Genomic DNA, 26,086 nt, shown 5'->3' on the forward strand with positions numbered 1-26,086 from the left:
AGTGCCCTAAGGATCAGGTTCTAGGTGGAGAGTGGGAGAGTCTGACTATTCCTCCTGAGTCCCTCCCTAAACCACCTTGGGGCTAGCACCACCTTGTTGGGCTGCCACATCACCACCAGAAACGTGAATGCCCACCTTGCCACCTCACAACCTAAGGAGGTGGCATGAGGAGGCCCCTCAGCACTACTGCATTCTCCATGACCAAGTCCTCAGCTCCAGCCTTCCTGGGAATGCTTCAGCCAAGGGAAACTTGGCAGGGCTCTGCCCGCTCATGCATTGGTGCCAGGCACTGCAGAGCCTCCTCCCCAGCACCGAGGCCCCTGAGGCCGCAGAAAAGCCGAGCAGGAGAGCAGGGAGAACGGGGTCAGCTCTCCCAGCTTGGGGGGCAGGGGCCACAAAGAACTCAGACGGGATTTGCTCAAGAGTGGGGACACACGGTACAGGAGGATCTTTCTCTTAGCACTGGGTCTGCGTCTTGAGCCCTGCTGTTTAGCAAGGAAAAGGACAAGGCCTTCAACCTCAGAGGGCAGTCCAGGATCAAGAACCTGGCTCTCAGAGAGAACAGCCAAGGATCTCTCAGAGGCCTGACAGCAGGACTCTCCTCCTGGTCTCTTTGGTGCAGTACTTCTTTGTCCTGTCTCTGCGCACATCTGCTGAAGTCTCTTAAAGGTCACCCTGGGTCAGACACATGCACCCAGACCTTGCCAAGTTCTATTTTAATCAATTACCAGCAAGTCAGACCCAGCTTCCTGCTCACAGGGAGCTCCAGAAGGAGGGCTGAATCAATCAGAGCTGGTAAAGCTGTGTTGGAAAAATCTCCCCATCTGCAAGCCCTCGGGATCAATCTGGAGTTAAATAAAACACTTATGCTTTGGTTTTTCAGGGCGTAGCCACATTAAAGTCCCCTCTCCCCGACCCTTTCTTAGTCAGCCAGCAGGGTCACCTGCACTGCCCTGTGGCTGGGGAATTGTATCCCTTTTCCCTGGTGATATGGAGGCTGTGTCTATGATGCTGGGCTAGAGAAGACACCAGGCTGTCCCCCTGGAGTCAAAGCATCTTGCAAAGGCCTGGAGCTCCAGGGCTTAAGGGCAGGTGGTAACAACCACTGTGCATGTGGAGAGCCTCGGGTAAGACAGACAGAGCCTCTGAGGGGAAACATTTGAAGGGGGCAGAGCTCCCAATTCTGCCTCAGACTTGTGGTGACAGTTTCCACTCCCTCTGGATGCTGTTGGGTTGGGGTGGAAACTGGAGGAGGGTGGTGACAATGGGAGATGGGATTGACCCTGAAGGCTCTTGTTTAAAAAAAAAAAATGTCCTGTGAGGTGGGGTTTAGACCATGAACTTTCCCCACTTCCTGCATGGTGTTAAGTGCTATGAATAAGGAATAAAGCAGAGGAAGGGAGAATAAATAGTGACAAGGGCTGATGTGTTAGACATATGGTCAGGGAAGGGCTTTTTGATAAGGTGGCATTTGAGTAGGAATCTGAAGGAACTCCAGGAGCAAGTCACGTGGACAGTTGGGGAAAGAGCATTCCATAAAGAGAGAACAGCAGGTGCAAAGGCCCTGAGGCAGGAGGAGCATGGTTGGAGGACACAGGAATGAAGCCACTGTGGCCAGAGCAGAGTTTGGGACTCAATAGAAGTGGCCAGTAGATCAAGGAAGTTCCCAGGACCAGGTCACATAGGACTTGGAGGCCCTTGTAAGGATGTGGGCTTTTTCTCAGAGTGACATGGGAGCCATTGAGGGTTTGGAGAAAAGGAGGGGCATGATCTGACTTAGATTTTGAAAGGACCAGAATCGTGAAAGGATTCTGGAGATATTTTGAAGTTGATTCTGAAAGGATTCTGGATATATTCTGCAGTTAGAACAATAGGATTTATTGATGGATTGTAAGTGGGAGGTGAAAGAGGCAAGTCAAGGGAGAGGATTCAGATGTCCAGTCTTCTTATCCAGATCTGGAAGTATCTTCTCCTCAAGCCCCAAGAGACACCTTCGGCACACAGGCTCATTTAAGGACCCTGGAGCCCAGAAGATGGGGACAGACCCTGGCCACAGTCCCCCAAGCCTGATTACAGCTATTTTCCTCTTTGGAGACACACCCATGGCCCTCCTCATACAGCCTGCTCCAGGGCTTTACCTGACACCATCTCACCACCGTAGCCCTGCTTGACCAGGGAGAAGACCAGCTTCTGCTGGTGGGCACAGTCGATGCATGCTTGCACGGCCTGCTGCAGGACAGCCGACGGCCTCTCAGGCCCAAAGTGCTCGGGGAGCTGCTGTACCTTCCTCCTCTCCAGGTACGGCCCTGCGTTGGCTTGCTTGTTGATGTAGAGGCAGACTGTGGAAACAGACCCACAAAGCTCTCAGCATCGAAGCACATCAGGCCAGGGGTGGCTCCCGTGCACACTGGGGAGGCCTCAGCCATGTCCCCTTGGCCCTGGTCTTGGGAAAGCAAAGGCCAAAGTGGGACCAGTTCTTCCCAACTTAAGAAGTAAAAGAGGCAATAGAGTCAATCACCTCCAGCTGCCAGGGCTTGCTCTCAGAAAGGCCTCCCGGTTGGGAAGAAATAGGCATGTCCTCTCCGATGTACTGAAATCTGAATTGTAGACAATTATGGACAATTGTGGACCATGTATATAAATGTATTTATGTGCTGGGAACATACACAAAATCTTCCCTTCTCCTCCCAGGAAGCTATCAAGCTATATATAATGTTTGCCATTTTTTTTGTTAACCTTCAGTAATTAAAAAAAATCAACATGTTGCTAATTACTCCAAAGACTATATATTCGGTGAAATTCTAAAGAGGATTCTACTTACAATCTCAGGATAATGAACACTCAGCAGTCCATTTAGGTGAGCCCAACCAATGGTCCCCACACTTTTAAAGTAATAAACCCCATTGGTAAAAAAATTTTTACCACATGCCCTAACATGTGTTTATTTATTTATAGATTATATACATTCTCAACCGTATTAATGTATTACATACATTTTAAAGATGTAACCAAAAAATAGAAAATTTTAAAGGATGAGATAGAAAGAAATATTAATAGTAGGTGTCATATTTTCTTCCACATGTTAATGGCTCCTCTTATGTCTCCCCCTGCCCCCAGCCCAGGTATGAGCATCTTACCCTGGGGGCCACTAGTGCAGAGAAGCATTAAAGAGGGACTGTAAGAGGAGACCATTAGTACTTTGGAAGGATTAAACAGTAACAACAAAGTTGAAGAAAATTAGTTTTTATTGAGCACCTACTATATTCCAGGCACTGTATATCCTTTATCTTGTTTGATTCTCAAGATAAGCCTGAGAATTAAATATTATTACTTCCTCTACTAAAGAAGAAACTGAGGTTAAAAGTGGTTAGTGGCTGCTCAGAAAGTGTAATTAATGGTGCAATAGGGATTTTAACTAACATCTTTCTGATGTCATGGCCTGTGCTCTTTTCACTCTACCAGGCTTCCTTCTTCAACTAATCCCACATGATTAAGGAAAATCTAATTGCTAAGGGACCTTCATGCCAGGCAGTGTGCTAGGCCCTACAGAGAAAATCTACACAGTCCCTGACTTCAGAGAACTTAGGGCCCAGAAGGGGAGACAGACCTACTCAGAGAATCACAGGAAGTGATGTGGGACCTTGGCTGCAAGAAACATTAGGGAGATGCTAGGAGAGCCCGTCCTGGGAACCTTGGCAGGAAAGTTAGTGAACACTTTCTGGAGGGAGGTACCTGAGCTGAGGTGCAAGGGAGGAATAGGTTGACCCTAGAGGAAAGATCATTCCAGAAGAAGGAAAGAGAATATGCTATGATCCTATGATGGGCCCTAAAAACTAAGAGCAGGGCCTTATTGGCCATACTACAAAATTTGGTCTTTACCTAACAGCATTAGGAAGGCCCTGAGGGATTTAAGTGGGATGGGGCTGTGGATGGTTTGTGATGAGGGGGAACTATGGATGTGTGTGTGTGTGTGTGTGTGTGTGTGTGTGTGTGTGTGTGTGTGTATGTGAGAGAGAGAGAGAGAGACACCATCCGACTGCTGTTACTTTTAAGATGGAACTGTTGGTTGGTGGATGCCCCATGAGGGAGACTGGGCCGAGCTCCACCCTGAACTGGACTGGAAGGCACTGGGTGGGATTGAGGGGCATTAGGATCCTTAGGAGATCTGGAAGTACAAACACAGGGATAGAAACTCTTCAAGGTGAGCAGGTTCGCTGTTGGTGCAAGGTAAACACGGCTCTGAAGATAGTCTGGGCCGCCAACCACTCTTTCTAGCCTCCACCCACCCACAGCAACCAGCTGAACCCAAGATGTATTGAAAATCAATTTTAAATAATCCAAGCTGTGAGACACTAAACTCCTGTTCTCAGAGAATTTGGTCATCCTATCTACTGTCCAACTGACACACTGAGTCCTTCATTTGAGCGACCTCAGTGGCAGCTCTCTAGTTCACAAAGTAACTTTAGCTGGCGGGCAGGCCATCCCAGCCTTGGAGTTCATTCGCCTCACCTACCTGTGAGAGCCTGTGGCGCTGCCAAGCTGGGTATGGTGGCTGCACCCTGAGGGATGGAGCTGAGGTCGGGCTCCGGCGTGCTCCGCGGGGGTGAGAGGGCTAAAGGCGTCATGAGAACCCGAGACTTGAGCTGCAAGAGAGAACCCGGGGAGTCAATGAAAATCTGGAGATGCTCTCTGCACTTTCCCAGGATCCTTCCTGGGCTCAGTTAACCACTGCTACTCTGTCATTCTTCCACACCTTTCTATTGTGCAGCTTTGGGGGCTGAACTTCAGATTCAAGTTCATGATCAAGATTCAAGTTTGGGTCACACCTAGAGGTCAGCTCTGCACCCCGTCCTTACAGTGGAGCCACCCAGGAAATGACTGTGTCAGGCAGAGGGTGTGGGACACACAGAGGTGTGAGGAATTGCAGCCTATAAGCCTCCTGAGTGCAGGATGCAGGGTGGGGGACAGTTCCCAGCCTGAGCCCCTGTGCTCCTGAGGTTCCTGTGGACAGGTCTTTCCTGACAGCCACCCAGTGACCAATCCTGAAGCTTTGCTCACTCTGCTGAGTTTTCTGTTCACAAAGATCACTGGGTCCTGCTAGAAGAGACAGCAGGAGCCATTCTTCCAAAAGGTGACATGCTTCTCAGGGTTTATTTCCTGCAGTGGAGACCATCAAAGGCTGATGCTGCTGGTCTATGGACCACACTTTGAGTAGCAAGGGTGTACATTCTGTTGTTAATGTATATGCAATCCCCATCCATATCCTAACTTGATTCCTGGATTTTTAGGATGTAATAATAATAGTAGTCATGGAGAAATAGTATTCCTACTGCTAGTTATCCAACCATTCTACATTCATTCATTTAAGTCATACCAGCGTTTAAGGGAAAAACATTCCAGTGAATGAGAATACCAACTGTAAAGGTCCTGAGGCAGAGCATGCCTGGAGTGTTTGTGCCACATTAAGGTGGCAAGAGTGAGACTGGAGAGGTGGTAAAACCACGGGGCTTTGCAAGACACTGTAAGTTCTTTGACTTTTGCTCTGAGCTCTTCTGAGCAGAGAAACTACAGAATCTAAACTGACATTTTTAACAGTCTTTCTGACTGTTGTGTTGAGAAGAGACGAAAGGAGCAAAAGTGAGAGGACCACTAATCTAGAGTAGATGAGCGACGATGGTAGGTTGGATCAGGGTGAGAGCAGTGGAGGTGAAGAGAAGGGGACAGATTCTGGACAGATTTTGAAGGAGGAAACAGAAGGACGTTCTGACACACTGGATGTAGTGTGTGAGAGAAAAAGAAAGAAGTCAAGGATGACTCCGAGGGTTTGGGCCAGGGAGTTTGCAGGTGGGGGAAGGAGGAGGGGAGAGTGGAGACAACGAGGGAAGGTCGGGTTGATTTTGGACATGTCAGGTTTAAGATGCTTAGATCCAAGAAGAGATGGTAAGTAGGCAGGTATGTATACTGGACTACGGAGTTCTGGGGGAAAGTCTAAATGGAGATCTAATTTTGGAATCATAAGTAGCGAGTTGATATTTAAGGCCATGATAATGAATGAGATCATCAGAGAATTGACAGTAGGTGGAGAAGAGGAGGATCCATTCATTGAGCCCTGAAGGACTCCAACATGAAGAAGTCAGAGAGAGAGGGGTGACCAGCAAAAGAAACCAGGAACTCCATCCAGTGGGGTAGAAAGAAAAGCAGGAGAGCATGGCACTGCGGGGACAAGATGAAGAAAGTGTCTCATGGAGAAGAGAGTGACCAACCATGTCAAATGCTCGGTCAGACGTGGAGGACCAGAAGTGGCCACATAGCAACTTTTTGACGTAAGAGGCTGTGGTGCAGTAGGTGAGATGAGAACCTGATTGGAATAAGCTTAAGAAATAGTGGGAAGAGAGGCACTGGATCAGGAAGTAAAGCCAACTCTTGCAAGGAGTCTTGTCTTAAAAAGGAGTGGCCAATTAGCCACAGCAGCAGGGAAAGTAGGATTGAAAGATTTTTGCCCCACAATGAGATACCACCTCACACCCATTAGGATGGCTACTATAAAAAAAATAAGATTTAAATTAAAAATAACACATGTTGATGAGGATGTGGAGAAAATACAACGCTTGTGCACTATTGGTGGGAATGTAAAATGGTGCATTCCTCAAAAAATTAAAAATAGAATTACCCAGAAGTTCCACTTCTCAAAGAATTAAAAGCAGTGTCTCCAAGAGATATTTGTACACTCATGTTCATAGCAGTATTATTCATAATAGTCATTGTAGAAGCAACAACAAATGTCTATCAGCAGATGAATGGATAAACAAAATGTGGTATATACATACAAGGAAATATTATTCAGCCTTAAAAAGGAAGAAAATTCTGACACATGCTACGACATGGATGAAACTTGAGGACATTATGCTAAGTGAAATAAGCCAGGTACAAAAAGTCAACAGCTGTATGATTCCACTTATATGAGGGACCTAGAGTAGTCAAATGCACTTAAACAGAAAGAAGAATGGTGGCTGCTAAGGGATGGAGGGAGGGGGAAAGGGAGAGTCATTGTTTAATGGGTATAGAGTTTCAGTTTTGCAAGGTGAAAACGTTCTGGAAGTTGGATGCACAGCGATGTGAATATACTTAAACTACTGTACTGTACACTTAGAAATGGTTATGATGATAAATTTTATGCCATGTGGTTTTTATCACAATTACTTTTTAAAAAAATTTATTTATTTCATTTTTATTTTTGTCTGCGTTGGGTCTTTGTTGCTGCCCGCGGGCTTTCTCTGATTGCAATGAGCCGCGGGGCTACTCTTGATTGCAGTGCGCGGGCTTCTCATTGCAGTGGCTTCTCTTGTTGCGGAGCATGGGCTCTAGGCACGCGGGCTTCAGTAGTTGTGGCAGGTGGGCTCAGTAGTTGTGGCTCGCGGGCTCTAGAGCGCAGGCTCAGTCGTTGTGGTGCACAGGCTTAGTTGCTCCGCAGCATGTGGGATCTTCCTGCACCAGGGCTCAAACCCATGTCCCCTGCATTGGCAGGTGGATTCTTAACCACTGCGCCACCACAGAAGCCCTATTTTTTTTTAATTTTTAAAAGATTTTTTGTTGTTGCTTTTGAGAAGGGGGAAATATGTTCTAATGCTGGTGGAAATAGCCCAGTAGAGAGGGAAAAATTAATGATACGGGGGAGTGTGTGGAGAACTGCTGGCATTGAGACTCTGAACAGGTGAGAGAGGATGAGATTTAATGAACTGGGCTATGGCCTTAGAAAGAAACAAGGACTTTTCATCTACTGCAGTAGGAAGGAAGGAGGAATATGAGGCTCTGGATTTGGATGGATGTGGAGGTGGGAGCTTACAGAAGGCCTTTTGCAATGGCTTCTAATTTCTCAGTGATGCTGGAAGCTGTGTGTGAGGGTGGAGGAGGGTGGGTTAATGAACTAGGAGAGTGGGAGGCCATGGGGGAATGGAATGTGGCTGCTGAGCAGTATTGAGGGCACAGTGGGATGTGCGGAAATGAATTTAAATTAATTGCAATGAATTTAAAAGGAGACAGGCCAAAAGTGAGCATGTTGGCTACCCAAGGCTGTATGTGCGCAGAGTCTGGGGCTCTTGCTAGAGATCCTGTATGAATCAGAAGCAGCAATTAACAATAGATAGTTCATCTTAATTTGAGTTAACATTTGAAAGAATTAAAAGGCTCATCATGTAGCAATACCATACTAAGTATTATAAAAATAATTTAAAAGAAACTTCAGTGGTGGGGCAGAGCAGATGGGAAACTTCCTGTGACTCAGTCACCGTGACTATGGCAGGGTTTCCTCATCTGCCAAGTGTGAAGAGGGCTGCGGCCACTCTGCCTGTTCTCCCAGGTCAGGCACCAAGGGTTCCCCTGGTGGTCTCTCTAGGAGTGGTATCTCTAGGAAGGTACAGCTTGTGATGGAAAGGCCGGTGGTGACAGTCTCCAAAGGCTGTCAACAGGCTCTGGAAGAACCTTGGCTAAATCCTCCTTTACAGGCTTACAGCCCTTCAATGCCCAACATACAGATAACGATATTGGTGGGGGAAAATAAACAGGATCAGTAAGTCATTTTCCCCGCTGTGTTCTCTAAGTAAATTACACAAAGATCCGTGTGATCCTTCCCGAGGAAAATGACAATGATGATGATGAGAAAGAGGATGACGGCAGCTAAGACTTAGATAGCAGACACTGTTTACTGTTCATGTAAACTTCATAATGAGCCTAGCCTTAATACTTGCTCACTATTTTAATATTTATTAGAGGGGGATCTGTCCATTGAACCCACCGCCAATGAAATAATATAGTTGGCTGTTACCTCTGCCTATAATTTCTGCCCAGGTGAAGCAATTAAAGGGATTAGAATAAGTCAGCTGGTTGCAGGAAAAACCTTACATATTCATTCAACCTGTAAAACAACTTCTGGGACTTTTGAACAAAGAAGGAATCTCATGCAACTGTGGGTGGTATATGACTTTTAAAAAATATCCTTTTGGTAAGAGGGTAAATCATCAGTAGGAATATCCTTTGACTCAGCATTCTGAAATTTCTATCTCATTGCTTAATATAAAGAATGAATCAAAAGTAAGGTAACCTAGAAAAGGGAGAGTGGTAGGTCATAGGGACACGGGAGTCAACTGAAAGAGCTTTCAATGGCCAAACCTGGAGCAACACGAGCAGCAGATAAAGAAGGTAGTAGTGGGTTATGATTCAAAGTATACAGTGAATATCCATGACTCCATACTCACATAAATGAGTGACTGACTAAGTAAATACATGGGGAGAATCGACAGATCTCCCATGTATAAAAATTCCAAATATTTTATCGTGGAGTATAACTCCTCCTCCTTAAGTGTGGGCCACACATAGTGACTTCCTTCCAAAGAGGACAGCATGGGAATGGGGGGAAAAGTTACTTTACAGTGGAGAAACTGGTCACACACCACCTCAGCCAGGGGATCCAGATCACCATTCACAGTGATAAACCATGTCGATAGTTCACACCCTTGATATGACGTCATGGGAATGGCACCTTACCTCTGAGATCTTCTTTCCAAAAATCCATAATTCCCATCTAATCATGGGATAAACTTCAAAAAACCCAAGTTGCAGAACATTTTATAGAATACTTGACCAATACTCCTCAAAACTGCCAATGTCATCAAAAACAAGAAAAGTCTAAGAAATTTTCACAGCCCAGAGGAGCCTAAGGAGACATGATGACTAAATGTGATGAGGTATCCTGGATGTATTCTGGAACAAAATAGGGGAAAACTAATGAATTTCAATAAAATATGGACCTTATTTAACAATAATGTATTGTTATCGGTTCACCAGCTGTGACAAATGTACCATAAAAATGTAAGATGTTAGCTACAGGAGGAACTAGGTGTCGGGTATATGAGAATCCTCTGTATATTTGCAACCCTTCTCTAAACCTAAAACTGTTCTAAAATATAGTTTATTTTAAAAATATTCAAAACAGAATCTGGCAGAATAAACTGGGGAAAATAAAGAGGAAGGAGGGAGGAGAGGCCTCTTTCTTGGCTGCATAAGACTGGAAGAAGATTTGCTGCCCAGGATGCCTTGCTCTGACATGCAGGAGCTAATCCTTGGCCTTCGAAGCCAACAGCCTGTACAGATGCTGGCAAAGTTGGCACCTTTACCTGGAATTCAAAACCTCGATCAAATGGGTATGGCGACTCCTCATCCAGGGCATGGTTGCCAGTGGCTGTGCTTTGCCTTCTTAAAGCATCATGGTGGGGTGAAACAGAGAGGTAGAGGCGGCCCCTGCCAGCTGGAGTCTCCACCAAAGGGTCTGGGGAATCTGGGATCAGCTCATCTTTCTTTTCCGTTCACAGATCCAAGATATGGGCCTGGAGAGTTTCTTGCTCCCGCTGTCTTCAGGGGAAGACCTTCTCTAAGACACTTGCTAGAAAATCACTGCAAAGAGTTGGGAGGGGATTTGTCTGCAAACTGAGATGTGTGGCCAGGGCACACTAAAGAAGAAGGGACCAGCTGATGTAAATTTCAAGTATTTTTCCAGAAATATGCAAGTGTGGAGAAACAGAAGTACTGACTAAAGAGTATTTGTTAGATTGACAACAAGAGGTTGGTAAATGAAGGATACAGACTGTGGTCGGGGGAAGTATGAAGATGTGTAGAGCCTGCCTGCACACCAGCAGAGGATGAAGCAGCAAAGCAAAACTAAAATAAGTTCAGGATAGCAGTAGGCGCATACAATGGAGCCTCACTAACCCTGTCCTCAGTCTCGCTACTTAGCCTTTCAGAGCCTACCTTTCCTCATCTGTAAGGTAAGGATAACAGCACCTTCTCACAAGGATGTGACAAGAATGAAGTGTAAACATTTAGCATAGGGCTAATGCAAAGTGAGAACTCAATAAGTATTTCTGATCATTATTGCTGCTAGTATTATGATTTTATTATTAGAAATTCCAGAAATACAAATGAGTTCCAAGTTTCTTGTTCATGTAGCCATGGCAGGAAAGGGAAATTGCCCATCTTTCTTCTAGGACCCATCTACATTTTCTACACTTACCCACTTGGGATCACATCTTCCCAAATCTTTGAAGGCCCACCCTCCTACCTTACACATTGCACACGATCCCCTTTAAGAAATGTTCCCAGTACGTTAAGTGCTGCTTAGGCAGGAGCTGCCCTTTCCAAGTTGTATCATTTAAGCTAAGTCTAAAAAGGGAAAAAAATTCATTCCATGAGGCAGTCATTTACTCAACAAATATTTATTGAGCACCTACTGTGTGCGGGAAACTGTTGTAGGTGCTGAGGATACATCTGTAAATGGGGGAGATAAGGTCATTGTTCTTGATGAGGTAATATCATAGTGGAGGAAACAAATAAGAAACACAACAAAAATGTCAAATTGTGATAAGTACTACTCTGAGAAGTAAAATATGGGGATGTGATAAAAAGGGACCCGGTGACTAGTGTAGGCTGATAAGGAGGTGACACCTACATCAAGATCTGAATGACAAGAGGGAGGCTGAGGGCTTCCTTGGTGGCTCAGTGGTTAAGAATCCGCCTGCCAATGCAGGGGACATGGGTTCGAGCCCTGGTGCGGGAAGATCCTACCTGCTGCGGAGCAACTAAGCCTGTGTGACACAACTACTGAGCCTGAGCTCTAGAGCCCACGAGCCACAACTACTGATCCTGCATGCCACAACTACTGAAGCCCGCACGCCTAGAGCCCGTGCTCTGCAACAAGAGAAGCCACCGCAATGAGAAGCCCGCGCACCGCAATGAAGAGTAGCCCCCGCTCGCCACAACTAGAGAAAGCCTACACGCAGCAACAAAGACCCAATGAGGCCAATAAATAAATAAATAAATAAAATAAATTTATAGGAAAAAAAAAGAGGGAGGCTGAGGAAAGAACTTTCGAAGGAGACAGAGTGGTCAGTGTAAGCCTCCTAAAGCTTGGCTTCTTCAAAGAACCAGGAAGCTAGAGTGGCTGGAATTATGAGCAAGAGGCAGAAGGATGCAAGATGAGGTTAGCTAGGTGGTCAGGGCACAATCGTGAGGGTTTTCTAAGTCAGTGTTGTAGATTGAATCATGTCCCTCTCAAAAAAGACTTGTTCAAGTCCTAACGCCCAGTACCTGTGAATGGGACTTGACTTGGAAATAGGGTATTTGCAGATGTAATCAAGTTAAGATGAGGCCATACTGGATTAGAGTGGGCCCTAATGCCAATGACTGGTGCCCTTATAAGAAGAGGGAAATTTGGACACATACACAGACACACAGGGAGAATCCCATGTGACAATGGAGGCAGAAATTGGAGTGATATGTCTACAACCAAGGAACACCAAGGACTGCAGGCAACCACTAGAAGCTAGGAAGAGTCAAGGAAGGATCCTACCCTAGAACCTTCAGAGAGAGCATGGCCCTTCCAACACCTTGATTTTGGACTTCTAGCCTCCAGAACTGTTGTTTTAAGACACCCAGTTTGTGGTACTTCGTTATAGCACTCCTAGTAAATAAATACAGTCAGATTAAAAAGTTTGGATTTTATTCTAGGAGTTATGGAAACAATTAGAGAATTTTAAGCAGAGAAAGACACAACCCAGTTTTTACTTTATAAAATTAAGTATGGCTGCTATACAGAGAATGGATGGGGAGAGGCAAAATAGAGAAAAGAATACTAGTGAGGAGGTTATCATATGGTTCAGGCAAGACGCATAGGTGGCTGAACTAGGGTGAAAGTAGTGAAAACAGAAAGAATTGGTTGGATTCAGGTGTACTTTGGAGGTGGAATTAAGGTGATTAGAGAGAGAAAGTGCAAAATCAAAGATAACTTCTAGATTTATTCACATAAACTTTGTTTGATAGTATATTTTTATTACATTAGTTTAAAACATTAGCATTTTACTTGTTGCTCGTTTAGTTAACTTTGGGGAAGCCATAACACTGGCTTGTGTCTAAGGTTCAAAACATTCCTCCTCTAATACTCAAGCAGTAAAATTTCAGAATACGACAGGAAACATTCTATGTGGAACTTCTGGGAGAGGACGTGAAAAAGAAGTCGAGCATCCACATTTCCTCATCTGGGAAATGAACACTGAGAACTGACATGATTTCACATTGCCCGATGAGCTGCAGGGGAGTGGCGAGAACACAGGACTCAGAGAGGGCTGGGGTTCTAATCCTGGTTCTGCCCCTGACTCACATGGGACTCTGAGCAACCCATTCAGTGTCTCTGGGCTTCATCTTCCAAAGCCATTAATGTGGGTAGGGTTGTTGGCTTTTTTTTTTGGCCTTGCCACTCAGCATACAGGATCTTAGTTCCCGGACCAGGGATCGAACCCATGCCCCCTGCAGTGGAAGCACAGAGTCTTAACCACTGAACCACCTGCAAAATCCCAGCTTGTTGATTTCTAAGTTCTATTCCAACTCGTAATGTGTATATGTATCTTGCATTAGACTATTTCTGAAAACATTAAAGAGTTTGAGATAAAACCAGTGTCAGTGCCATATTTTGAATGTTGATTAGAAGAAATGTGGCATCCTAAATTTCTTCGGAGTTTTGTTTCTGGGAATATAGAAAACTATGTTATTTGGATCAACTGAAAACAACTACCAACAATGGATAAAATGTAAGATTAGTAAAAGTATGGAGGCGCTAACAATATATAAAGGATAATTGGGCCCAAATATAGGTGAAATCTAGGCCTTGGAATTGCCATGGATCAGGGCTCACCCAAAGGGCTACAACCTCAGGGTAAGGGTAAGCTAGCTGTAAACTTGTCCTGCCCTACCCAACCCATACCTGACTCTAAGGAAAGTTGCCTTGACACTGGGGGAGGGGGTGTGCAGAATCCCTGGGAAGATATTGCCACCAAGCCAGAGCTCACACAGATTTGCAGCTCAAATTCACAGAACTTGGGCAACCAAGAAAACTTCAGCCTGGGAAGTTAGTTTAAAAATTACCCAATCTGGGCTTCCCTGGTGGCGCGGTGGTTGAGAGTCCGCATGCCGATGCAGGGGACACGGGTTCGTGCCCCGGTCCGGGAAGATCCCACATGCCGCGGAGCGGCTGGGCCCGTGAGCCATGGCTGCTAAGCCTGCGCGTCCGGAGCCTGTGCTCCGCAACGGGAGAGGCCACAACAGTGAGAGGCCCACATACTGCAAAAAAAAAAAAAAATTACCCAATCTGGCAGTGCTCTCAGGTTACCTGGAAAAACAAACACAAATCATCTCTGGAGAAAGGTCTCAAAGAAGTCCCCAAAATAATTTTTCAAAGCCAGTGAATAACACAGCCCAAACACACAAGGAAGCAAGGAACCAAAGCAAGAATGGGCAATAAAAACACACAGCAGTAAAACCCCAGAAACTGGGCTTCTCTGGTGGCACAGTGGTTAAGAATCCACCTGCCAGTACAGGGGACACGGGTTCAAGCCCTGGTCCGGGAAGATCCTACAAGCCGTGGAGCAACTAAGCCTGTGCACTACAACTACTGAGCTCACGTGCCACAACTACTGAAGCCCGCGTGCGACTAGAGCCTGTGTTCTACAATAAGAGAAGCCACCACTTCTTTCTTTTTATGAGAAGCCCGCGCACTGCAACGAAGGGTAGCCTCTGCTTGCCGCAACTAGAGAAAGCCTGCACACAGCAAAAAAGACCCAATGCAGCCAAAAATAAATAAATAAAATTAAATAAATAAATAAAATAAAATACTTAAGATATTTCAATTATCAGACTTAGATTCTAAAAGCAAGTGTGATACTATGTATAAAGATATAAATAACAAGTTTGAAAATATCTCTGGAGAACAGAAAACTATAAAAAATAGCATAGCAAAATGTAAAAGAACCAAATTTAACTTCTATACAATAACTAAAATTAAAAACTAAATAAACAGATTTAACAGCATACTAAATATAGCTAAAGAAAGAATTAGTGTGCCAGAAGATATGTCAGAAGAAATTCACCAAAAAGTAGCATAGAGACAAATAGATAAAAACTATTGAGGGAAGGTTAAAAGACTATGCGAATATGAGAAGTTTTAACATTAAAGTTTCAGAAAGAATGGAACAGAGGTTATATTTAAAAAGAGAAAGGCTAAGAATTTTCCAGATCTGATGAAAGTTCTAATCCACAGATTCAGGAAGCCCACCAAACTCTAAATAAGATGAATAAAAAAGAAATCCACAGGTAGACACAACAGAATGAAATTGTAGAACACTGAAGACAAAGAAAAAAATCTTAAAATTAGCTTAAAAATACAAAACCTGCCAGGGAACACTCACATAAACCAGATGGAGAGCTGAGTTCTTTACAACAATGGGCCCCAGAAGATAAATGGAATAATACCTTCAATGTGCTGCAAGGAAAATAACAACCTAGAATTCTACACCCAGCAAAAATATTTTTTTCCTAAAGTGAAGATGAAATAAAAGTACTTCCAGACAACAAAAGCTAAGAGAATTCATCACTAGAGGATCTATATTAAAGGGACTTCTAAAAGATGTACTGCAGGAAATGGAAAGTGATTTCAGGTAGAATGTATGATATGCAAAAAGAAATGAAGAATTTTTTTAAGTGGTAAATAAGCAGGTGAATCTAAATGAAAATAACTGTACAAAACAAAAATAATTGTTTTGAGGGATTAAAAAAGCAAAAAAGAATTAAGATGTGTGATGACAGTAATATTGAAGTGGGGAGATAAATGGAGTTAAAGTGTCCTAAGGTCCTTGTATGATCTAGGAAGAAGCAAAGGTAAGGTTAACTTTAGAAAACTCTAGTACGTAAGCATGCCGTAATTTCTAGAGCAATCAGTAATACAATAGAAAACATAGTGCTTAAACTTCAAGAAGTAGAAAAGAAAGAATTGTATGCTTAAAAATCCAAAAGAAGGCAGGAAAGACAGGTAAAAGGAACACAGAATGAGTGAGACAAATAGAATACAGAAAATAAGACATAGATTTACACCCAAATTTATCAATAATTACTTTAAATATAAATGGACTAAATGTCTAGTTACAAGATAAAGATTATTATACTGGATGCTATGGATTAAAATGTGTCTCCCCACCAAAAGGTGTTGAAGTCCTAACCCCCAGTACCTGTGAATGTGACCTTATTGAGAAATAGGGTCTTTGCAGATGATCAAGTTAAGATAAGTTCATTAGAGTGGGCCCTGATCCAATATGACTGTGTCCTTATAGAAAGGGGAAATTTGGACACACAGACAAACATGTCCAGAGGGAAGACAATGTGAAGACGCAGGGAGAATGCCATCCACAATCCAAAGAACACCGGAGGCCCCCCAAAGCTAGGAGAGAGGCCTGCAACAACAGATCCTCCCTCCCAGCCCTCAGAAGGAACCAACCTGGCTGGTCTTGATCTCAGATTTCCAGACTGCAGAACTGTGAGACAATAAATTTCTGTTGTTCCATCGACAGATGAATAGATAAAGAAGTCGTGGTATATATACACAATAGAATATTACCCAGCCATAAAAAAGAATGAAATAATGCCTTTTGCAGCAACATGGATGGACCTAAAGGTTATTATACTAAGTGAAGTAAATCAGACAAAGACAAACATCATATGGTATCACTTATATGTGGAATCTAAAAAAATGATACAAATGAACTTATTCACAAAAAAGAAGTAGACTCACAGACATGAAAATAAACTTATGGTTACCAAAGGAGAAAGGGGGGGGGGATAAATTAGGAGTTTGGAATTAACAGATACACACTACTATATATAAAATAGATTAACAACAAGGACCTACTATATAGTACAGGGAACTATAGTCCATATCTTATAATAACCTATAATGGAAAAGAATCTGAAAAAGAATATACATATTCAGTAATACATATATATTAGTAATACATATATCTAACATGTATATATATATTAAGTGATATATATGTATATCTAACATGAAATTAATACAACATTGTAAATCAACTATATTTCAATAAAATTTAAAAAAAATTTGCACTGTTTAAGCCACCCAGTTTGTTGTATTGTGTTACAGCAGCCCTAGGAAACTGATGTACCAGATTCTAGTTTTTAAAAATCATGTTTTCTCTCCCTTCCTTCCTCTCCCACACCATTCGAGGATAGCTTTGTCCACGTCCCTGCCCATAGCTTTCCTTGGGGGCACACTCCTCCTTTAGGCTCACTCTCTTCACAGAAAACTCCCTCATGGTTCTGTGGAGATTCAGGGAGCAGCGTTAGGGAAAATTGAATACCTCACCGTATTTAACGTTAGACTTTAGTCTAAAAACCTTGCCTGTTGGAAATGCAAATCAGCTCCAACAACAAGAAGTTTGTGGCCAATGGCCTAATTCCATTCCGAGGAGTCAGCCTGTTTCTGGGTTTACCCACACCTTTTTCTCCTTTCCCTTGGGGGAGATTAAACATGCGAGGGATGGAGGAGCCAGTATCCTTTGGCCTTGTTTACATTTCTCTTACTCCTTAGCATAAGTGAAAATACCAATTAACATCTATATCTGAGTTACACTCAGAATGCTGGTCAGGAAACATTCACCAGATACCACTGCCCCAGGCCTACTGCTTAGCCTCACCCCTGACCATTGCTCCAGCCCTGGGGTGAGGGCAGGAGGGCGGGGAAGGTCACAGAAAACCCCAGAAGAGACAGTTCCCCGCCCTAGGGTTAGTGTGCATGGAGGCAGAGGTGGTGCTACCATCCTGCCTGGGTGGGGCTGAGAAGAATGGGTTAATTTCCTCCTGACAGAGGGCGGCTGAGAGAGGAGACAGGGAAGCCGTGAAGCCCGTACTCCGTGAGTACGAGGAGAGAGAAGGAAGAAAAAGGAAAACAAAAATAACCATCATTGGATAAAGTGGGATGCAGAAAAACAGATCCATCCATGTGAAGTATTTAATGAATGTCGATGCTGCCCTGTGACTCCAACCATCTTTAGTAGAGACCACACATTTCAAGGAATGCTTGCTGTGATGGAGTTTCTTACAGAAACTGGTGAGGGAGCCAAGTTCTATGCACCAGCAGGCGTGGGGTCAGCCCTGAAGATGAGAGTGGGGATATGGAACATACACTCACAGGCATCCTGCGCATAGCAGAGCTCAGAGCAGCGGGGAGGTGGAGCAGCTTCTATTGGTTCACAAGAGGTGATTGTTAAATTTTCAGGAATATTGCAAGTTGTTTGTTAAACACAGCAATTATTAAAAATTAAAGTGCATACACGTACAGAGTATTAATTTTTAAAATATATTAAGAACAAAGGTAATAGATACTCAAAACTCATCACTTTCTAATTATTTTACTGTTGCATCTGTGTGGAAATAGAGTACAAGAGTGATACTACAGCACATCTTTTACCAACTCCACGTTCAGGAAAGTCACATTGGTGCCTTGAAACTGGCCATGTTGGGAATATTTACACCTTGGAAATTGGCAAATGCTACAAATAGGGCTGGATTTACTGTTGTGTTGACTTATAGGCTTAAGACAGCAATGGAGAAAATATTAAAAATGCAAATTAAACTTAAAAGTGTGTCTTGTCTGTAGCCATTACACAGTGAATAGAATGAAAAAACAAATATTTTTTGTTTTCACAAACTATTATCCAATTCAGCAAAGAAGTCAACCACATCCTTGACAAATGAGTGAAATTCCAACATACAACTTCACTGTTTACATTTCTCTCACTCCTTAACATAAGTGAAAATACCAACTAACATTCATGTCTGAGTTACACTCAGAATGCTGGTCAGGAAACATTCACCAGATACCGCTGCCCCAGATACACTGCTTAGCCTCACCCCTGACTATTGCTCCAGCCCTGGGCTGAGGGCAGGAGGGTCACAGAAAACCCCAGGAGACACCGTCCCCTCCCTAGACGCTGCACACCGTTCAGCCCAAGGGAATGGCTCCTGCCTAGTGCCTTTGTAGTCATTTCCCTCACGGGCCACAGGTGGTACTTCATATGCACCATCAGCAAGAGGGGGACCTTGAAAATAGGCACAGGAAAGGTTAGATGTCGATTCTTCCCTTCCACACTATTAGGCTGCCGTTAGTGTTCCTAACTATGACTCTTAAGGCAATACAAGATCTGGATAATCAAAGACGCACTGAAGCCAATTCAACAGTTATAATGAAAACACACTTTAGAAAGAGGCTTTAAACAAATGTTGGAACAAACAAACAAACCCTTTCTACTCAAGTTTGAACATTCTCTTAATTGAGATTTTTGTTAACTTGACGTCCTTGTTACACAGTGCCAAGAACACATACTTTTTCGGGGGGGAAAAGGATGACAATAAGAAAGGAGGAACAAAACAAAATGCTGCATTTACTCTTGCTCTTTAGAAAATTACTTTCTTTATAAAGTGAATTTACCAGTTAACGGAAGACCGTCCTTTCAATAGTTAGCAGAAATTGCTGGCTCTTCCCAAATATCCATGCTCCTTTCTTCATTTACTAATGGAATCCCTGGATTTCAGCTTATCACGTGGTCGCTCAGCACTACATTTTCCCGCCTCCTGTGGAGCTAAGTGTGGCCAAGTGACTCACTTCCTGGCCAGTGAGTTGCAAGTGTGAGGGTGTGTACAACTCTGAAGGTTTCACCCTTAAAGGGGAACAACGTGCCCTCCACCACCTCTGTCCCCATTCTGCTGGCCAAAGTAGTGGGATGGTGGGACCTGGAGGAGCCACCTCAGAGCATGAGGTAGAGACTGTGTCTTAAGATAGCAGAGCAACAATATAAAAGGAGCCTGGGTCCTCCACACGGTGGAGTCATCGAATCAGCCCCACATGGCCTTCCCAGACAGTAACATGAGAGAGAAATTAGTTTCTATCTTCTTTAAGCCACTGTTCTTTGGCCTTTGCTACAGCAGCTGAATTTGTATGCTGAATGATACAATTATTAACATTTTAGAACATATAAACTATTTGTTTTTAATATTTCAGGGATGATATTCTTTCTAGAGCATGTTACACTTTTCTTAGCTAGTTAAACAGAGCAGACAGAAAGTAATCTACTCTTTTTTGAATCAGGAAACACAAATACTATTCTGAACAGTAATGCAAAGAGATTGCTGAGGTGGAGAGGGCTGCTGGCCGGACAGTATGTGGCCTCAGGCTGCGGGGCATGGTTAATTCATGCCTAATTCCTGCAGTTTTTCTGACTTCTCTCACTATGAAATTATCAAGGATCTATAAGAAATATATATATAAAGTGCTTAGGCCCAGAGACTCAAATGTAGAAGTGCTCAGTAAGTGTTACTTATGACTATTATTGCTATTAGTATTATTTATTATTATTGTGTACTGGGGACAAATGGCTATCTTAAAAAACCGGCACTTTTTTCTTCCTGCTTAAATCATAAAGACACAGAAGCTGAAAATCCCGCTATTTGGAGCCATTATAATCAGCTATGTCTACTGAATGCAAGTTAGGGTTTATCCCTGGTGCAGACCCTCTCTCTTTATCTTTTTAAAAAGACTTCCATGGTCTCCTTCATCATGAAATGTAAGGAAAACCCACCTGTTGACCTTGGAGAGTCTCTGAACTGAGGACCTAAATCAACAACAAATTCTTCAAACTGAGATGTAAATGTTGTTTTATAATGAAGAAAGCTGTTTTCATGACAGAGTATGGCTCTTTGGAGAAAATATGACGTTAAGGGGTTTTTCCTTCTTTTGACTGGGGTGAGAAGGGGGCAGCAAGGCCATAAAATGATACTCACAGCAGCAAGCATGCCCCAGCAAAGTGGCTGCAGGCCGGGGCCAAGAGACATGGTCAGATGGGCCCTGGGAGGAGGAATGACCCATGAACTCTGTAGCACTCACATCTGAATGCCAGTTAAACCCTTCCTTTTCTGTCTATAATTTGCTCATGTTACTCTCAAGACTCAGAGAAGAGGTTAAATATCACAGCCTGTGTTAGCTGTGCTTGGGTCTTAAAGGGAGAGGCTTATACCCATACTTGGACCAGAGAGAGTTTCCACACGTGCAGGGACACAGAGGTGATTGACAGAGCAGCTTGGGACAGCACCAGGTAAGAAGAGACAAATGTCAACCAACACAAACCTATGATACAGTTGGTACAACGAGGCATCCTCAGAATCTCCTGGCTCAATACTTATCATTTTATTAAGATAATATTGTTAATATAAATATAATAATGTGCTGACATAAAGTTATAGTGTTATAATTTTATAACTGATAATATTATTGTATATTTTATTGTTCTAAATTATTAACATGATATCATATAATTATACTTTCAGTATCCAGCTGTGTGTGCAATCTTCTCCCCAAAATATCTTCCCCTTCAAATCAAAGGCTATTAAACTGCAATAATCAAGCTTGTAAGAAATGCATCTACAATAAAGGTAAACAGACACTGAGGAAGGGTTTGGAAGCATTTTCTTAGTAATAAAATACAAGATCTTTAAGGGTAGACCAAGTAATATCTTATTTCACTTGCTCAGGATTTTTTGTTAACAACTCTGGCTCCCCAGCTGTGTCCCAGGTAGTTAAAATTGCCAAATGAGTGGCCATTTGGTAAATGGAATCAAACTGTACACTTTCCTTGCTGGCATCTCCACAATTAAAACCATTTCATTACTGGTAAAATGGGGCTTCGGGGTCTAAGAAATTGTCAAACTAAAACTGGAGAGACTTAATACATTGTTAACTTTACTTTGCCAAGTAAGGACATTTTTTTAAGATTACCAAACCCTCACAATATAGGACACTTAATAAACTTTAACACAAAAATAGCAGGAAGCAGATATTTCAGAATAAAGGACAATCCTGGGGCTTTACTGGTGGCGCAGTGGTTAAGAATCCGCCTTCCAATGCAGGGGACACGGGTTCGAGCCCTGGTCCGGGAAGATCCCACATGCCACGGAGCAACTAAGCCTGTGCGCCACAACTACTGAGCCTGCGTGCCACAACGACTGAAGCCCGCGTGCCTAAAGCCTGTGCTCCACAACAAGAGAAGCCACCACAATGAGAAGCCTATGCACCGCAACTAAGAGTAGCCCCTGCTCGCTGCAACTACAGAAAGCCTATGCGCAGCAACAAAGACCCAATACAGCCAAAAAAAAAAAAAAAAAGAATAAAGTTTGATCCTTTAGGTGGAATCATTTTAGCTTTCTGAAGACTTTAGACCGTTTGCTCCTGTCACCACGAGCGCGTTGGGACTGCATACAGGCTGGCACCCAGTTTGGAGCCGTTTTTCTCGAACACAAAGCCCATGGCTTGGGGAGCTGCTGGCATGAAATAATTCCCACAATTTCCTCAAATATATGGGAGGTGGACTGAAAGAAGAGCTGTGGCCTGTTGTCCCCAGAAAAGACACCCTGTGAGGCATGGGAATACGATCCACCTGCCATGTGCAGGGCCCGTATGTCAGCTAACCGTCTCCAAAGCTTTCTTCCTGCCTTGAGCTGTCTCTGAGTGTTAGGAGAACTGAAAACTGCCTTTTTCAGGAGACAGGAAAATTGCAAAGTTGGGTTCATTCCACAGAGTGAATTTCCATTTTTCCTGGCCCCAGAAATGCTGTGTCTGTCGGTAATTTTCTTTCTTGGGTCACAGCTCCCAGGGGAGCAGGAGAAAGGCCAAATAGGAGAGAAAATTTTTCAGTGTGTTTCTTTAGATCCTGGATTCACTCCCTGGCTCTATAAACAGAAGGGCTGCCCTGCTCCAGCCTTCCAGATGCAATTCCCAGACCCCAGCAACTGCACAGGTAGCTGAGCAGAGAGACCTGCCCTGGGCCAGCTTCAGAGACACAATTCTGAAACCGGTGCACCCATGAGAAAAAGGAAGCTCTCTTTGTTAAAAAAATAACCAGTGACAGAAGCCTTTGCTTCAAGAGCTGGCTGAGTAAAAGCTTCTTTTACTAAAACCAGTGACCCCCAAATAACTTTAAGTCACCTTCCCCCTACCTATTGTGTCTATTTTCCAGCAGTTGGAAGAACTGTGGAGAACCAAAGGGATAGAGGCTGAATTCATTACCAATTCTTCCGGAAGCTTTGTCTTTCTGCTGACATGAAATAATTTCCATACATTTTCCTAAATATATGGGAGTTAATTGCCAATTTGCATTTTGGTTTGCGTATTCAGATCTCAAGATGGAAACATAAGCTCTTTACTTCTAGAAAAATAGACGAAGGAAAACTTCTGAAGCTCATTTTCTAATGCCCGAAAGGCTCATGGAAAACAACTCAATGATCTTTCTTCTCTAGCAGACTCTTCAAAAACATCTTAGAGGAGAAGCTCTCCCTCGGGTTTGGGTTGTTTTATGTGATTTCAGTTACATCAGAGAATTTATTCTCCACCCCACAGCCTCGCCAAATCATTAATTCTTGAAAGAGTAACAGGATTTTCATTTTGCCTGATATGTCTCCTTGTAGCCAATCTTGATGTCAGCGCCTTTTGTAAGCAGGAAACTATGAATTAACACCCTGAATTTTCATGATGAGTCCCCTTATTGAGGCTCTATTAGGGAAAACTCTTCACGACCTTTGACACTAGCTTGCTCGCATTATTAATTTAAATGTCTCAGGGACATCATCTGCTTCTACTGAAATTCATGACAAATGAGTTCTGGAAAGTGGCTTCCAGAGCCGCCCTCGTAAGAACAGTCAGGGGAAAGTTCAGTGTCTGAAATGTTCATTGAGATGCGAGGCTTAATAATGTGTGTTTAGCTATGACCCTAAAATCTGCTCGCCTTACAACTTTCCCCATCTGGTGTAATTTGCTTTCTCCACTTGTAAAAATGCACATGACAGCGACAGCATGTATTGTGTGCCATGTTGCAACAATGAAGCCTCGTCTGTCACATGCTTCATTGAGAGAAACTTATTTCTCACCCTGTCTTTACCCAGTTTCCAACCTCTCATCACATTTTGCACTGGAGTTCTGCCCAAGCGCCATGGCCCAGCCCAGTTGCACTTTGGAGAAAGGAGATGATGGAGCCATACCTTGTACCCGGGTTTCCGCCCTCTTTTCTTTGGGATCTTCACTGCTGGTAAAGAACCAGCTGAAGCAGAATAAAGGTTATGAACTGCCATCTTCATAGGTGTTGAGTGAAGTGGGGGTCGGCCTCGCTTTCTCCCCGGGATCCTCTGAGACTGCATTTCTGCTGGTGCCAGTCTTACAGAAGGAAGTGACAAATCGCTCACAGGCAGAAGAGGTGCTAAGAATTAGTCCAGACACAAAGCAAAACAAAAACAGAAGAGTTTGTTTGGTTTGCAAGGCAAACATGGATCCGGTTTGGCGATTTTGGCCATACCTACCCCTTAAGAGAGGGGAAAACCAAATATGAGAGAGCCAGGCACCAGTAGGAGCTTTTAAAGTGCTGTTGGGCTCCTGGTATAATTTCAAGGATGGTGAATTTCCATGGGACTATAGTGAAGTAGGGAAGATACTGGCTAGGTGAAGAGGACAACAGCTTCCCAGCAACAAGCACAACTGATGGTGTCATCAGCAAGGAGACAACTTTACCTACGTGTCTCAGTTCAACTCTGAGCTGAAATAATAACAGTATTGAATAAACACAACCATTTTCTCACATTCACTCCTACCCTTTGGTTGGGTGACAGATTGTTATGACCCTTTTTTTCCCATGAAAGAAATTTAACAGTACAAATCAATTGGATTAATGTTGATTATGTCTCCTATCAAAATGTGGACAGAGATTTGCATACAGAGATGTTCATTTTGACATGATTCAGAACTGCAAAAATAAAATGGATAGAGCCCGATAACAAGCAATAGGGGAATGGTTAATATATCTACAGAATAAAACAGTCAACTAGTTACAAGCCTTTAACAATACTCTTTTTAATAACATGAGGTTGAGTGAAAAAGCATCACACAAATTGCACATAAAAGTTATTTCAACTCTGCAAAAATTTGTGGTGAAAAACTAGAAGGAAACGTGCGAAAATGCTGCCAATGGTAAAGATAGTGGGACTATGGGTAATTGTTCACCACATACAAATCCTTTCCCCCTCGTACTATAATATGCTTAGCATTAAAAATACTTATAATAAGCTTCTCAAGTAAAGTTGGCTAAATCTTGCAGCAAGAGGTAGTTGATCAACCTCAACCTAGAGAACGCAGCTGAATCATGAGCTCAAGGATCACATTTCCTGGAATGTTCAGGAAAGTGACAAGTGGGACAGAACTTTAGACTTTAATTCAGGGGTGATTTTAGGTGATAAAATTCATTTCTGAGCATTTGTGATACCTAATAGTGGAAATGAGAGGCTCTTTCTCAAAAGGCTGCTGAAAGAATTGGAAAAGACAATAGAAGCAATCCCTACACCCTGGTCTGGGCAGCACTGCAGGGACCAGATTGCTTTACTCAGGAATGAAAATATCAAATAGTGGGAATTCTTAAAAACATGACAAGGAAGAGACTCCCCTCGTGGCCCAGTGGTTAAGAATCTGCCTTCCAATGCAGGGGACGCTGGTTTGATCCCTGGTCGGGGAACTAAGATCCCACATGCCACGGGGCAACTAAGCCCGGGCACCGCAACTACTGAGCCTGCACGCCACAACTAGAGAGAAGTCTTCATGCGCTGCAACGAAAGATCTGCATGCCACAACTAAGACCCGACACAGCCAAAAATAAAAATAAATAAATAAATATTAAAAATAAAATAAATATTAAAAAAACATGACAGGGGAAATCTGGGGTGTATCATCTATAGATGTAAGGTCACTTTGTTAATTCTCTGAATATTAATGGTATTCTATCAATGTCTTGATTTTTCTTAGAAATATCATACCTAGTAAATAGAATTTTAAAGCATAAATTTACCTATTGACTGTATTGTTAAATATTTCAGATAGATGGACAAGTGATTAAGGATATCAATTTTCCCTGTTTTTGTCAGTTTAAGAAAAATACCATATCTCATCAATTCTATGATGCATATTTTTTCACATATTAACATCTTTGAAATCAGGATGCACCCTAAAGCACTGTAAGCGTGTCAGAATTCCATAGGGAACATTTTTTCTTTCTTAGTGGTATATGAAATAATGACGTGTGATATACTTAAAGACATCTTAGAGTCAAGGAATTAA

The 26,086-nt window shown here is 43.1% G+C and overlaps 1 protein-coding gene across 5 annotated transcripts in view; it reads right to left on the reverse strand.

Annotated features, from left to right (window-relative positions):
• SCML4 (Scm polycomb group protein like 4) overlaps nucleotides 1–26,086 on the reverse strand; it is a 113,046-nt gene that overhangs the window by 44,071 nt on the left and 42,889 nt on the right. For 2 of the 5 annotated variants that reach the window (XM_029223631.1, XM_029223636.1), the window contains exons 2-4: nucleotides 23,971–24,185; nucleotides 4,514–4,643; nucleotides 2,139–2,339 (exon numbers count right to left, since the gene is read on the reverse strand). In XM_029223631.1, coding sequence (XP_029079464.1) covers nucleotides 2,139–2,339; nucleotides 4,514–4,643; nucleotides 23,971–24,126 — 487 coding nt within the window. In that variant the 5' untranslated portion in view covers nucleotides 24,127–24,185. Of the gene's footprint in view, nucleotides 1–2,138; nucleotides 2,340–4,513; nucleotides 4,644–4,753; nucleotides 4,788–23,970; nucleotides 24,186–26,086 lie in introns of those variants that run through there. The other 3 variants (XM_029223632.1, XM_029223633.1, XM_029223634.1) reach the window with 2 other exon arrangements.

Source organism: Monodon monoceros, unplaced genomic scaffold (genome assembly GCF_005190385.1).
Source record: "Monodon monoceros isolate NGI ecotype Baffin Bay Population unplaced genomic scaffold, NGI_Narwhal_1 Super_Scaffold_15, whole genome shotgun sequence".
NCBI classification, from domain to species: Eukaryota; Metazoa; Chordata; class Mammalia; order Artiodactyla; family Monodontidae; genus Monodon; species Monodon monoceros.